The 13345-nt window shown below is 40.5% G+C and overlaps 1 protein-coding gene across 7 annotated transcripts in view; it reads right to left on the reverse strand.

Annotated features, from left to right (window-relative positions):
- LOC308463499 (ankyrin repeat and fibronectin type-III domain-containing protein 1-like) overlaps positions 1-13345 on the reverse strand; it is a 366925-nt gene that overhangs the window by 269761 nt on the left and 83819 nt on the right. For all 7 annotated transcript variants that reach the window (XM_080981922.1, XM_080981924.1, XM_080981921.1 and 4 more), the window contains one exon: positions 9601-9830. In XM_080981922.1, coding sequence (XP_080838048.1) covers positions 9601-9830 — 230 coding nt within the window. The remainder of the gene's footprint in view (positions 1-9600; positions 9831-13345) is intronic.

Consider the following 13345-nt stretch of genomic DNA (forward strand, 5'->3'; position numbering starts at 1 on the left):
TAACCACAAAAATCCTGTTCATGAAAAAACCAAGACAGGAAGGTAATGAATAGAGGACTGCCTGACATTTGTTCACTAAAGCCTCTATCAGAATTACAGGCCCAAGACACCACCACACCAATCTTCAAAGGCCACTCCTGGTAAATTGGGGAATGGGGGATTGCCAACCCTTGTCTTCACAGAATTCTTACAGATACTGTGCCTTAGGATTCCACACACACCCCAGGAACTTTTACTCCACTACACCAACTGTTGAGGTAATGTCAATGCACAATATACAGGTCCCACACAGGAGATGCATGTTTAAGGGTGAGCTGTGTAGAAAAGGGGAATGTTTTCAGTCATAAACCCCCTCTTGCAGTTAAGCCCTCCACTGGTGAATGCCAGACATTCCAATCCAACCATTGCTATTGCTAGCCAAACACTCCTAAGTTCTTCTGCCTTACTGGATCAGAGGCTGGCCACATTGTAATGTATGCTTGCTCTGCTCCAAGTTCCACTGCAACTTCTTACTGAGAAAAGAGTCAATATTGTCACAGCCACTATGATTAATGGGGTCAGTTTTGTTGCCTTAGACAGTGGGGGAATGTATCTTTGAGTTGCTACATTCTCTGTCTTGCATGGTCATTCCACCCGCCCCATCCCCATCTCTGCAGGGAGGCCATAAAATCACAAGTACATATCCTGATGTTTGTTTTATAGTGGCTTTGACTACACAAGCAAATATACATACATACTCTGATGATGTGCTCGTGAAAGCTGGCCACCAATGCAGCAGACTCACTGCACTGCCCTACCTGTTTCTTACTGCTTCAGAATAAATCAAGAAACATCCATTTTAGTAATTACTTTTAGTACAACTATACACACCAGGATATAATCTTGTAAACATTATTTTAAAAAATATTAAAAATATATGTTGTCAAACAGCATTCTTGTTCCATTATGATGATGATGTTGCTTCTCTTACTTAATATAGTTGCAAACCACAGCTTGTCTGACAGTCAGACCTAAATGACTAAATTTATATCTTCAATCATCATTTGACAACTGGATAATTTTTTAGTTATGATAGCTTTAGCTTTTCCTACTTCAATTAATAGCAGCAGTCAAGTTATCAATCAGACTCTTAAAGGGTGCTTTCCAGATGTCTGGCATGTTTTGCACAATATATGTATACAGTACATTTTTGTTGCTAGGGAACTCAACTTCTTCCCCAAAGGAAGCATTTGTGTTGCTGAGATAAACCACATTTTCCCAGCAATATTGATAGTTGGAAAAATAGTATTCCATCTCAGATACCATTTTTAATTCTATTTTTATTTTATGTTCTACATAGAGCAGATGTGCACGAGGGACACAGACATGTATGGGGTATGAAATCACTTGTGACAAGAAGCACATTCTGTCCCTTTCCCACCCCTCACATGCCTATACTGTTTAAGCAATCAGAGGTTTTCAATATTTTTGGGTCCAGGGCTCGTTTGACCAACTACATTCTTTGTGCGGCACCCCTGTGGGGCTCAGGAGCCCAGTTATGTCACTCCTTGCCTGCAGAACTGGCAGCCTCTCACCGTTTTTCAAAGACCCTTCCTTGTGGAGTGTTCCCTCAGCCTTCTCTCTTCTCCCCTCTCCTTGGGAGTCCTCTGGGCAAATGCAGCTGCTGCCCCTCATCTCTGAGCTCCCCTCCCACGGCCCACAGGGGCCTGAGTAGCACCCCCTGGCCAGCCCCAGCAGCACCATTCACTTGGAGAGCTTGTTGCCAGGGCTGCTGTACCAAACAGCTGTACAAGTCTCTGGGAGGCAGAGACGTGAGAGGGTATCAGAGGAGGGAGGGAAGGAAAGAAGAGGAGGCCAGTATTGCCCGTGGCACCCCTGGCCATGACTCAAGGCGCCCTAGGGTGTCACGGCACACTGGTTGAAAACCACTGCCTTAAATGTTATCTTTCTATAAAGACTGTGTCTTCCTTTGCTGCACCACTCAAGCAAGGAAGCCTTTCTGAGGCTCTTAAACAAAACAATGAACTGTGAGCAACAAAACGGCTACCACCCCCACCGTTATATCCATTTCCCCTTTCCCCCTCACTAGTGATAGCAGTGTATCTGGATTTAGGTTTTAATTAAAGTTATGTCACAGTAATACTGTTCATTAATGGTAAGCCATAAATCATGGTTTATTGTAATGTGCAAAAAGTCCATTATACTATTTCAAGGAAATATTGCGGTTTGAATTTTGGTAAGGCTACAAAAGTGAGTGAGTTCCAGAACTATAGGCTATTCATTTGTTTACTATTTACATTCCAACTTTAAAGGAAACAGATCTGTCCAATGTGGCTTACAAGTAAGATCAAAACACATTAATACAATCACATTCAAAGATACCTCATCAGGAACCTTATCACAGAGCAAGATGTCAGGTGGCCTGGGAGAGATGGGAGAAGAACAGGGAGACAGTCTCTAACGTAGTTCTCACTTGCCTCCTTTGCTTTCCTACATATATAAATTACTACCGGATAGCCCAGAGTAGTATCTTCTGTACTTTAGTCTTGTTAAAATGTACTCTATGTTAATTGCTGACTACCCATTCATGGTAAGCATGATGAAAAAGGATTTTACATGGGAATTCTCATTGATTTTTGGCATGGACATTGCCCTCCTTACACACTATATTAAGTTCATATGCCCACATGAGTTCCGTGGGACTTACTCCCTAGAACAAATCATTAGGAGTGCAGAACAAAACACATTAATTAAAATTTGATTTCTAAGAACTGTTAAAACAAAGGTTTCTACATTCTTTAGCTCTCCAAGTCACACCAAAAATCTTTCTGTGTTTGTTTGCTTATTTGTTTTTCATTTGTCATCAAACAGGTCTCCAAGTGATTTAAATTGAATAACATATACATGAATTAATTATAAAATAGAAAAGAAATCATATAAACTGTCCTGTCTTCACTGCCAGCAGCTGTAATTCTGATAGAGGCTTTAGTGAACAAATCAGGTCAGCACATAGGCAAGGCACAAGTTACAAGTTACAAGGTGCAGCAGGTACCTAAGAGGAAAGACAACTGGCCAAGTGCAAATAAATATATTGATACAACAAATGACATGGGCATAGCATGGGGGCGGGGAAGGCCAGCTGCCCCCCAAATCAATAAAAATACATAGCTAACTGAGGTTCTGCCCTTCCTAACAAAAATTCTGGCTACACCCATGAGGGACAGCTCATAGAATGGCAAGCAGCAACAGTCTTGGGATTGGGCGAGCAAACAGGCATTCCTTCAAGCAGGTTAGGTCTGTGAGGTATGTTCCTGCTGGTGCTGGCAAATGGAGACAGTTTTGGCCCTAGCTCAGCATCTGATTTACATTTCACTAACAGAAGCAGTGCCAGGGGTGAATCTATAGCAGGAGGTATCTAACTAAGGGTGTCCAATATCAAAGGGGCAGAACATTCTTCTGCCAACCCATATGACCCCTCCCCTGGATCAAGTTCTCATTCCCTGGATTATTGGCCTCCCCTCTGGGCTCAGACACTTCTTGGAAATCCCAATTTCACCTCCCCAATCCCACTAGGACCCTCCACAGTGTCATCCAGCTCCAATTCCCTGAACTCTTCCCATTTCTCCTCAGGATCTGACCATCACCTCCATGACATCTCCACAGGGCTCATTAACATTCCATACAGTATCATATACAGCATTTAAGTTACAGATTGCACCTAACTTACAATATTAGTAATCTAAATACAATTTCAAACTGAATAAAGGGTTCTACTCTATTTAAGGCCCTTTGTCACAATTCTTCTTGTCCCATGATAACGTGGCAAAGAGATTTACAATGGCACTGCTCCTAAGCAAGTTGGGGATGCTCTACTAGGGCCACATAAATCATTCCTAGGCACAGCCTCTGAGAAAATTGGTTGCTGTGGTGTCAGTAAGCAACTTTCAGAAATTATAGTTCATTTAAAAGACTCATGAAAAAACTTGAAACGCCAACTCTGCCTCCTTCAAATCCCTTTTGCATTAGGACCAGGAACATTCTATATTACACCTGGGAGACTAGACAAAGATGCTGCTAAAAATAGTCCAATCTCAGTTTGATCACTGGTATCAAGCTGTTTGTTTATCCTATAAGCCAGTTAAACCTGGATATTTCAAAGGCATTGAAGCTTTATCAGCCTAAAGGACTGTGGAGTTGACAATGACAAAAGCACACATGCTGAAAAAGGGCTGTCACACAAGCCAGTCCTATTGCAGGAAGCTTAGAAAGATAATGCAGAATTATCCACCATGGCAATACCTAGAATCACTGTAACCTGTTGGGTGCTTTGCACATAGTGAGAGACCACAGCTGAATGTCTTTTGTTCCTCTTTCTGTCATTCTTGATAAACAGCTCAAATATAATTGCCAATGCTACTTCCTACATTTTCAAACCGAATTGGAGGAAATTCATTTCAATCTAGTCAACTACAGACACTGTCTATACTAGTTCTCTACCCCACACCAGGGTCAAACTGAAACACTTTCAACCTGCATTTGCACATGTGAAGATGTTTTCACTGAAGGTAACTTCCAGAGGGATAGTAGTATTGATCTTTTGTAACAACAAAAAAAGAGTTTCGTAGTATCTTAAAGGCCAACAAGATTTATTATGGCATTAGCTTTTGTGGGCTATCAGGTGCATGTTGTAACTATTCCTAGGGGCTAGTCTGGCCCTGCTGATCTGGTTTTTTCCTTTTTCCAGTTCAGTAGGTGGGCACTGTAGCCTAAGAAACTTCTGGTGTAAATCCTTAAGCTGCGAGACAGAAGAGATGTTGTCTTTAAATAAAATAATAATTTTAAAAGCTCAGAATCATTAGAAGCTCCCAAATTATTCTGTGGTTCGATTAGTATACCTTAGTAAAAACAATACATATTTATGGGGAAAAAGGTACCTAGGATGTTAAAATAAAATAAAGGATTTTGAAATTTCTAATAAGAGCCTGTGGGTAGCTCAAATTTATCAAGAGTCTAATGTTGCTAAGCTGTATGTATATCCTTGCTTGTGTTAGTTTAATAAAATATTTCCATTTTATTTTAACTGTAGAAAGAATGCCATTAATATGCAGCTCACTACAGTGTTATAAGTCTATGGGGACATACATTGGAGTTTATGACTGCTATCTGCAGTCACAATTTCCCTTAAAAGTAGCTTGAAATAATTTGTTCCCATGTCTAATATCAGTTGCACACTGTGTGGGAAGCTGTGGCAGTATATTTTGTCCTTCTAACTCTTGTTAAACTTCTTTGTTACTATCTTACACTCTCAAACATTCCTCACAGAAGTAACAGTCAAAGCCAAATGAATCCCAGATACTAAAGAGACAGCTATAGTCACACAAAAATAAAACAGAAATGTTTGGAAAGAAATTGGGAAAAGATACCCAATGTTAGATATATGATACCATAATAGAAAAACCAGGTATACTTCTACAAGTGTTACTTTTTTATAATCTGCTTTGAGGTTTTTTCCTGCAATCAAAGCAATATATACATTTTAATAAACAAATAAATAATAGAAGTACTAGTTCACAATACAAGTGCTAGTACACACACACACACACACACACCACCTGCCCTTCTTGGTGGAAAAGTCTAATTAGTTGAATAGGTTCATCTCAGAGACACAGAAAAGAAAACACCAATAAGTTTTAAATTCCTTCTTGGCAGAGCAGGTGGTAACAGCCTCTTTAAAGTGAAGCAGTAATCAGACCACACTTGAAGAAACCTAGCCTGTCCCCAGAAAATGTATATAACTATAAGCCAGTTGCAACATCCCTTTTTCTCGCTTTGTGAGCAGCCTAGAGAATTATGGAGCAACTATTAATAAGTAAATAAACTAATTATTAAATAGATTCCTGACCCAAGTGCTCAAACAGGTGATTGCCTGACAACTCTATACACTCTTAAATAGATTGATTAGCCTACTCTGGTATTTTTATGTTAAAAGGTACTCCAAGACTCAGACTGATTTCAAGAACTGAGAGGAAGAGGAAATCTCAAGGGTGCAAAAAAAAGGTTGTGTTTGCTCTGTGTGCTCCAAAGTAAGCGTTTTCTTCAGTGGTACAGTGGTACCTCTGGTCACGAACGGGATCCATTCCGGAGGCCTATTTGCAATGTGAAAAGCCCACAACCTGAAGCGCCGTATCTGCGCAGGTGCCCTAAACCTGCTGCATCATGAGGCACATGAATCTTGTAGCTTTACAAAATAGATATCAATTAACCATTAGGGTTCTAGAAAAAAACACCAAGATTATCAGAAGCCTGAAGCATGCTGATAGTGTCATTAAATAGTTCAGTCACTAGGTGGCACTAGAGTTTATCTCTGGAGTCAGGATGCTCTCATTGTGAGAAATAAAATAAAATCAATTAGTAGTAGTAGTAGTATTTCTAGTTTAACGTGATGTGCCCTCTAGGCATCCCGTGGCAATAAGAGCATAATAATAGAATCATGAATATGGAAGGACCATCTATCTACTTACCAATCAAGATTACAGGGTGCCACTGTCAGAAGGATGATGCACCATACATCACTATCAGTATTAACAAATATCTCTGTAAGCCTGAGAGACAGTGGAAGGAGGAAAACCTTCCTTTCTTCAGAAGGAAATATGCAGGAAAGTGGGTAGAGGGAGATCAGTATCTGTACTGCTTTCTGGAAGATTAGAATTGAAATTCCTAAAGGGATCTCTCTGCTAGTTTTCCGAGTAGCACACTCAGGAGCTCTTTCTATTTGTTGTAAGCCAAGATGGTGGGGACTTGAACAAATCATAGAAACTGTAAAGAGAAATGTGCCTGTATCCCAGGTACCACTAAAGCACGCCAATGCAGTTTACCATCTGCATACCTGGGCTGCATCCTTTTGTTTGCTCCTGTAGCAATATTACAAAGCCATTATTGCTGTCGCTACAGACTATGCTTTCAATTTATTTTTTTGGTAAGGTGTTTTGAAAGCTGAAAAAGGCTTAAATGATCTCAGGTTTAGCCTTTTCAGGTTTAACCTCATCTTTTCATTTCTTAAAACTCTGGGCTATCTACAAAGCCAGAGATATAACATCTTAGAACCACAGGACAAGAAAGTACAATGAGACCATGTGGTCAAAGGTTTTGTTTGCAAAAGTGAAGCATTTATCCACCTTCACCACAATTTCCCATAAACTAATCTACACTGTCTAAACCACAGCATGCCAGAGGCATAAAGAACAACTGCACTGCAGGTGTACAAATACATCCAGATAACTCACTCAAGCAAACTAGACCACATATTTTAAGTGGAAAAAGGAAAAAAAACACCAAAAAATTTAAGCAAAATGAAAATGCCTTCCCAATCTCTAGTGTAGGATAAAACAACAAAAGAAACTGGCAGTCGGTTTCTTACCCCAAAGCAAAACTGACTCACTCTAATCATCAGAAATCCTTTTGATGCTTTCTGCTTCTCACCACAAATGATGGTATCAAATATGGCTGTTTTCATTCAACTGTGGGTTTTTTCACTTGCAATTTGAAGAACCAGGATCTTAAATCAGAATCCATCGAATTGTCACAGCAGAGTTCTATATTTTATATCAGAATAATCCATGACTAGCATTGTCATTGCGGAAAAATGAAACCAAGATTTTTAGAGACCCACCAAAGTACCCAAAAAAGAGTAGTCAGACCCAAGCAAAATGGAAATTTAAGCAGCAGCAGAGTTATGTACCAGGCAGAAAAACAATATCTGATATCAAATAAAATGGGGGTAAAGACACCGGCAAAGCATTGTGGAATAACAGGCAAATAGTTTTGTCACTACTGCCTTTCTCCTTGCCCTCTAACGACACAGGTTTGTAACAACTGCTCCTGGTTTCCTCTCATCGTTTCTGATTATTTACATGTACTTGCATACAAAATGGAAAGTCTATCTATGGAAGCATTGTCTGTCAGTGGATCCCTTCATTACACTTGATCCCTTCATTACAATCCTGAAACTGGTAATGAGGTAAGGAAATGAGCATATCACTCTTCAGATCAGGTGTCTCTCAGAAAGTGGTAAATGAGCCCATTAAATTTTAATAACATCCTACTTTACAAACTGTGTTCCATCTGTTATTTCTGCTCCAGTGCTATCTCCTATTAGACTCAAAATAATACATTTGAAAAAAATGTTTACAGCTTTCTTCCAAAGTAACCCCGTAAATCAGTAGTTTTGCAGCTATGAGCAAGCCTATTTTGGTCTTTACAACCCCTACTTGCTGGAGGTAGCCCGCTTTAATTATTAGCCTGTCTATCTTGGGAATAAGGACTACTTTTAAAGGAGACAGGTGAACCTTCCCTTACATCTAGAGAAGTGAAGGCCTGGAAAGCAACATGGAATGGGCTCTTTGGAATTAAACTGACAAACTGAAAAAACCTCTTATGAAATATTTTCCCCTTTCAAGTAAGTGAAAATCCTTTAAACATTTTGTTTATGTATGACAATCTACAATGTTAGGGAATCAAAATTCTAAAATGTGCACCACCTACAATCCTTCATTGTTTTTGAATTGCTTTCTTTCTTCTGGTGACCTTGAGTCTATAGTTTTTAGATGCTAGAAGCAAGTATCCCACTTCTGCTATCCTTTTGACATGGCACCTCTCTTGTGCTTGGCTTTTTCCATCTGTTCTCCTAAATTTATGTGACATAAATTCTGCTACAGATTGGGAAACAAGAAGCTTATTGCCGTTCATTATTCATTACCCTTCAACACACAGACTGTGGGGCTACAATTTCAAACTCATCCCTTCCTAAAACCAGATACATTACTGATACTGAACTTTGAGTTGCAAACCACAACTCTTCCCATGCATCTCTTTCACTCTTCCTCCAGTAACTGGATTGCTCCTGCAATTTTGGCTTAAAAGCACCCATTTCTATTCTAGATTTCTCCCATATATGGTTCTGCTCAAGTCAACCTGGATATTTATCTGTGTTTTGAAGTCTCTTTACCACTTATGTACTGATGTGAACTGTTATTCTACTGCTGCAAGATTTCTGGTTCAAAATTTTTCAGTCAAATTTTAGGAAGGATTAAAATTGGTGACAACAAATGGAAAAGTCTTCTTATTTTCTTGTGACAAATGCAGGGTTTCAACAGCAGATTTCAAAGCTGAAAGGAAAGTTAGATGAGTGCATATATGCACAATATGTGCACACATTTACCCAACTCAAGCAGAGCATATTTCGGATGCCAAAGTTATACGCTTTAACAATGTAGATGGTAGGGAGCTACATGAAGATATTGAATATCAGATCAATAAGTAAGATTCAATGCTTCAATACTTCTGAACAGGCCAATGGGGGGGGGGGACAGTCAGGTACACTCATCCTGGGCCTCGGAGGGCTAAGCTTAGAGTTTATAACTTTGTTCTAACAAAACTCCCACCCCAGGCCTCAGACAAACTCTGTTTCTGATATACTGCACCATCAGTTTCAGCAGAGTACGCAAGCTGTTTGCGGGAATAACTAACAGTGGTGCAAATTTTGAAAATGCATGGACTGCAAGCCTTTCAATAAATGTGGGAAATAAGCCATTTGGTACTCACAAATTGCCTTCGAAGTTTAGTTTTGACCCGCTCTGTCTTGGTTTCTGTGGGGTGGATAGAATAGCTGAGGGCACTTAAGTGGTTGTCCACTGAAAGGCTCTTCCTCATGTAGAAGGACCGAGTTCTCAAGGATCTGAAAGGTGCTTCGTCCATGGCAGTGCACAGCCTTGGCTGAAGGGCAGGTTCGCTCACAGATTCAGCACAATCATCTTCCAGCTGCCATGCTTCTCCTAGGACAGGGAAGTAAGAGAGAGAAAAGGACCCATAGCCATCAAATAAGGATCCAAAATTAACACTTTTGCTACAAGATTTCCGCTTCTTGTCAACATTTTCCTCCGAAGGATAAAAACCATGTTTCCATTAATTTAAGCAACTGTGTTTCCTTCCTGGAGTGAAGATTGTCAGCATGAACAGCATGTTTTTCTCGATCTTTATTAAGTGTGTACTGCCTAGATGAATAAATATTATTGGTGTGTGTACTCACACAGGTAATGTAAACCCTTGTCAGTAGCTGTAAGAGGAGAATGCAAGCAGTATATCACCTATCTTTTTGCTAGCATGAAAAGAGGTCAAAATGAGGGTGCAGAGTTAAGTGAACATTCTATGGACAAAAAAAACAGTTTGAGAAAGAAGAACATGCATACAAAAGGCAATAAATATTTTTATGAGAAAAGATGCAAAAAAGGTCCATTAAAAATTGAAACCTCTTAGCACAGTACACGCTGCACAAATATAAGGAGCTGGTGTTCTATCTAGTCTACAACAGTTTAACTACCAGAAGCTCTCTAGGGTCTCAGGTGGAGAAGTTTCCCACAGCTGCTACCAATGATAGCTGCAGAGGCCCTGATCCAACCTCTCTGGTAACTGGCACAAGGGAAGCAGGCAGAGGCCCAACGGAGAGCTGTGCAAAGATTATCACACCAGGAGAAGACAGGCACTGTGAGGACCCTCCCCTGCCGTCAGAGGGGTGCCACTGGCAGCCAGAAACACAAACCACCCTATCATGGTCCTTCAGAAACACAAACCACCCCATCATGGTCCCTTCAGTCCCATCCTAATCACAAATAAACTAATTTGAGAGAGTCTCACAAAAACTCTCCAAAAGTATTTCAAAGCAAATGATGTAGACAATATAACAACCCCTCTCCTTTGGAACACTATGAAAGCGGTCAAAAATTAGCAAAATAGAACAAGACATCACAACCCTCTCATCACGCTACAAACAAACAGGAGCCAAAGACTCCTTAAACCTATAGAACAAAAAAGGAGGGAACTCAACTCACTAGAAATCAACAAAACAATGATCAATATTCTATATTCAAAACAACACTTTTACGAGTCTTGAGGGAAACACTTCAGACTATTAGCAAACAGGCATAGGGAAAACAATCATCATCGTCAATCTTTATTACGGTCCAGAGACCCAACAAATCATTACAAAGCAATGCAAAATCAACCAAAATAAGAATTCACTGCATCACTAAAAAAGACGGCAACATAACAAAGAAATAACCTCAGAATTTGCGGAATTTTATTCCAACCTAACCCACTTGAAGAGGAAATCAGAAAATTCCTAAAAGGGCTGACCATGCCAACCTTAACTGATGAGGAACAGAAATTCATTGACAGTCCACCCCAGAGGAAATAGATATGGTCCTCAAAAAACTGAAACCACACAAAGCCCCAGGGCCAGATGGCTTAACAGAAGAATTCTATAAGAAATTCAAAGAACCCCTGATGCCCTACATGACCCGTCTATTTAACAACATCATAAAAGAGGGCCCCATTCCTAAAACCTGGACCTCCTCTAAAATAGTATCTATCCCAAAACCACTCAAAGACAGCCTCAAAGTAAAATCCTGATCTCATTAATAAACCAAGACTACAAGATATTCACATCAAGGGACTTCCGGGTTGGCGCCATCGGCAATGGCGGACTCCCTCTGATCTGGAGGGACTAGCTCCACGCGAAACGGGTCTTTTCCGCTACGGCGAAGCGGGGACCCTCTCAAAAATCACAGGCGGATGAAGCCTGTGACCATGGGACTCGGCGGGCACCCTTAGCGCCCCCCCAACCCGCAAAGGAACCCACTAACGGGCGAAGCGAAGAGGGGGGAAGTGGCGCGGTACTGAGAGTCAACTGCTTCTTCCGTGGAGCGAAGCCGCATAGCCGTTGCCGGAGAGCACTGCCTTTTTCCTGGGACAATTTGGCTTCTAAAATAATCACCCGTGAGTACCTAAACTCGGACAATTGGACTTTAAATAAGGACTTGTGAGCAGAAAGGAAAATTGGACTTAAAAGTTTACTTCAATTTGGCACTGAAACGGGAAGGTCTAAACAGGAAGTCAGCCTTCCGTTTTTTTGTAGATAGATTAAAGCAAAGACATGGCAAACTAGAGCTCAGAAAATCGCCTGTAAAAGATTAACTTTCATCATTTAAAATTGTTGAACCCCCTTCAGAAGCAGGAGAAGAGGGGGGATTTTTTCGGACTGTTTAAACCTGCAGAAGTGTGGGTAAAGTAAAGTAACTTTCCACCGTCCTGATCCTGGAGCGGGGTGTTAGGACTGACGTTTTTTGAAGCTCATTGACCAGAGACAACGTTTTTGACAGATAGCTATAAGAAGAGAAACATTGACTCCATTGTTCCCCTTCGCTTTTTAAAGGAATAAATATTGACAAAATATCTGAAAAAGGAAACTTTGTTGCTAGACTTGTCTTTAAAAGAAAGAACAAATAGAAGTTTTCCCCCTAGAGGGAGACTGTGAAACTGTAACCAACTCCGGGGAGCTTGCAGCTGTTACAGATTACAATCGTGGGAACAGACTTCTGACCTTGCAGGACAATGTACTCAGAAGCTCTGTTGTGTGCTTTCTATAAAACAAATGCCCTACTGGAACAGCTACATGAGAAGACGGATTTGATGGCTGATTCGATCAGAAATTTTGAACAGGCAGTGGGAAATTTTGAACAGGCAGTGGGAATATATATGGAGCCCACCCAGGAATTAAATCAGGAGTGTGCCCTGACAGAACAGATGAGGGAAGAGGATGTTGCTGAATCTTGGGCGCCAGAGATGGAGGGAGCTGTGGCCCAACAGGAACATGAGCTTTTGGATTTGACAAATGAACTTGGAAAAAGCCAGATTTGGAAAGAAAAAGTTTGGTTTGGTTTGGAAATGGGGGGCTGGATAGACCCCCCTATGCAGGGATGTTTGGACTTTTCAAGTCTGGCAATGGGCCGCGAGATGTTTGGGGTTGTGGGGGCTCCTAATTTTGGAGGGATTTTGAAACATGTTCTTAAATACCACATGGAGTTTAGTGTGGATTATGGAAAGGGGGCTGATCCGTCGAGAAGGGTCAAAAACATTGTTAAGCTGGAGTTCCCACGAGTGAAACGAGCAGGAGACAAGGGAAAATACAGTTACAAATATGAAGAAGAGCTGCGGAAGGGACATGGAAGAGACTTAAGGGCCTCGGATATAAGGTTACCAGGTTAATGCGCTAGATCGATGGGATAATAAGGACTGACAAAACCCGGGACCAGGAGGAAGGGACGTTGGATGAAGATTGGATTGTTTTTATTTCCTTTTTTTTACTACTACGATTGTTTTATAAAATTAATGAATGTTAGAAAAATGTTGGAATGAAATTACTTGGCTTTAGTAAAAATGTTTAAAGAATTATGTAAGAATATTATGGTTATGAGAAGTTGGTAAAAATAAGATTTAAGTTTTAAGTTTCAAG

Source organism: Podarcis pityusensis (genome assembly GCF_964106645.2).
Source record: "Podarcis pityusensis genome assembly, chromosome: 14".
NCBI lineage: Eukaryota > Metazoa > Chordata > Lepidosauria > Squamata > Lacertidae > Podarcis > Podarcis pityusensis.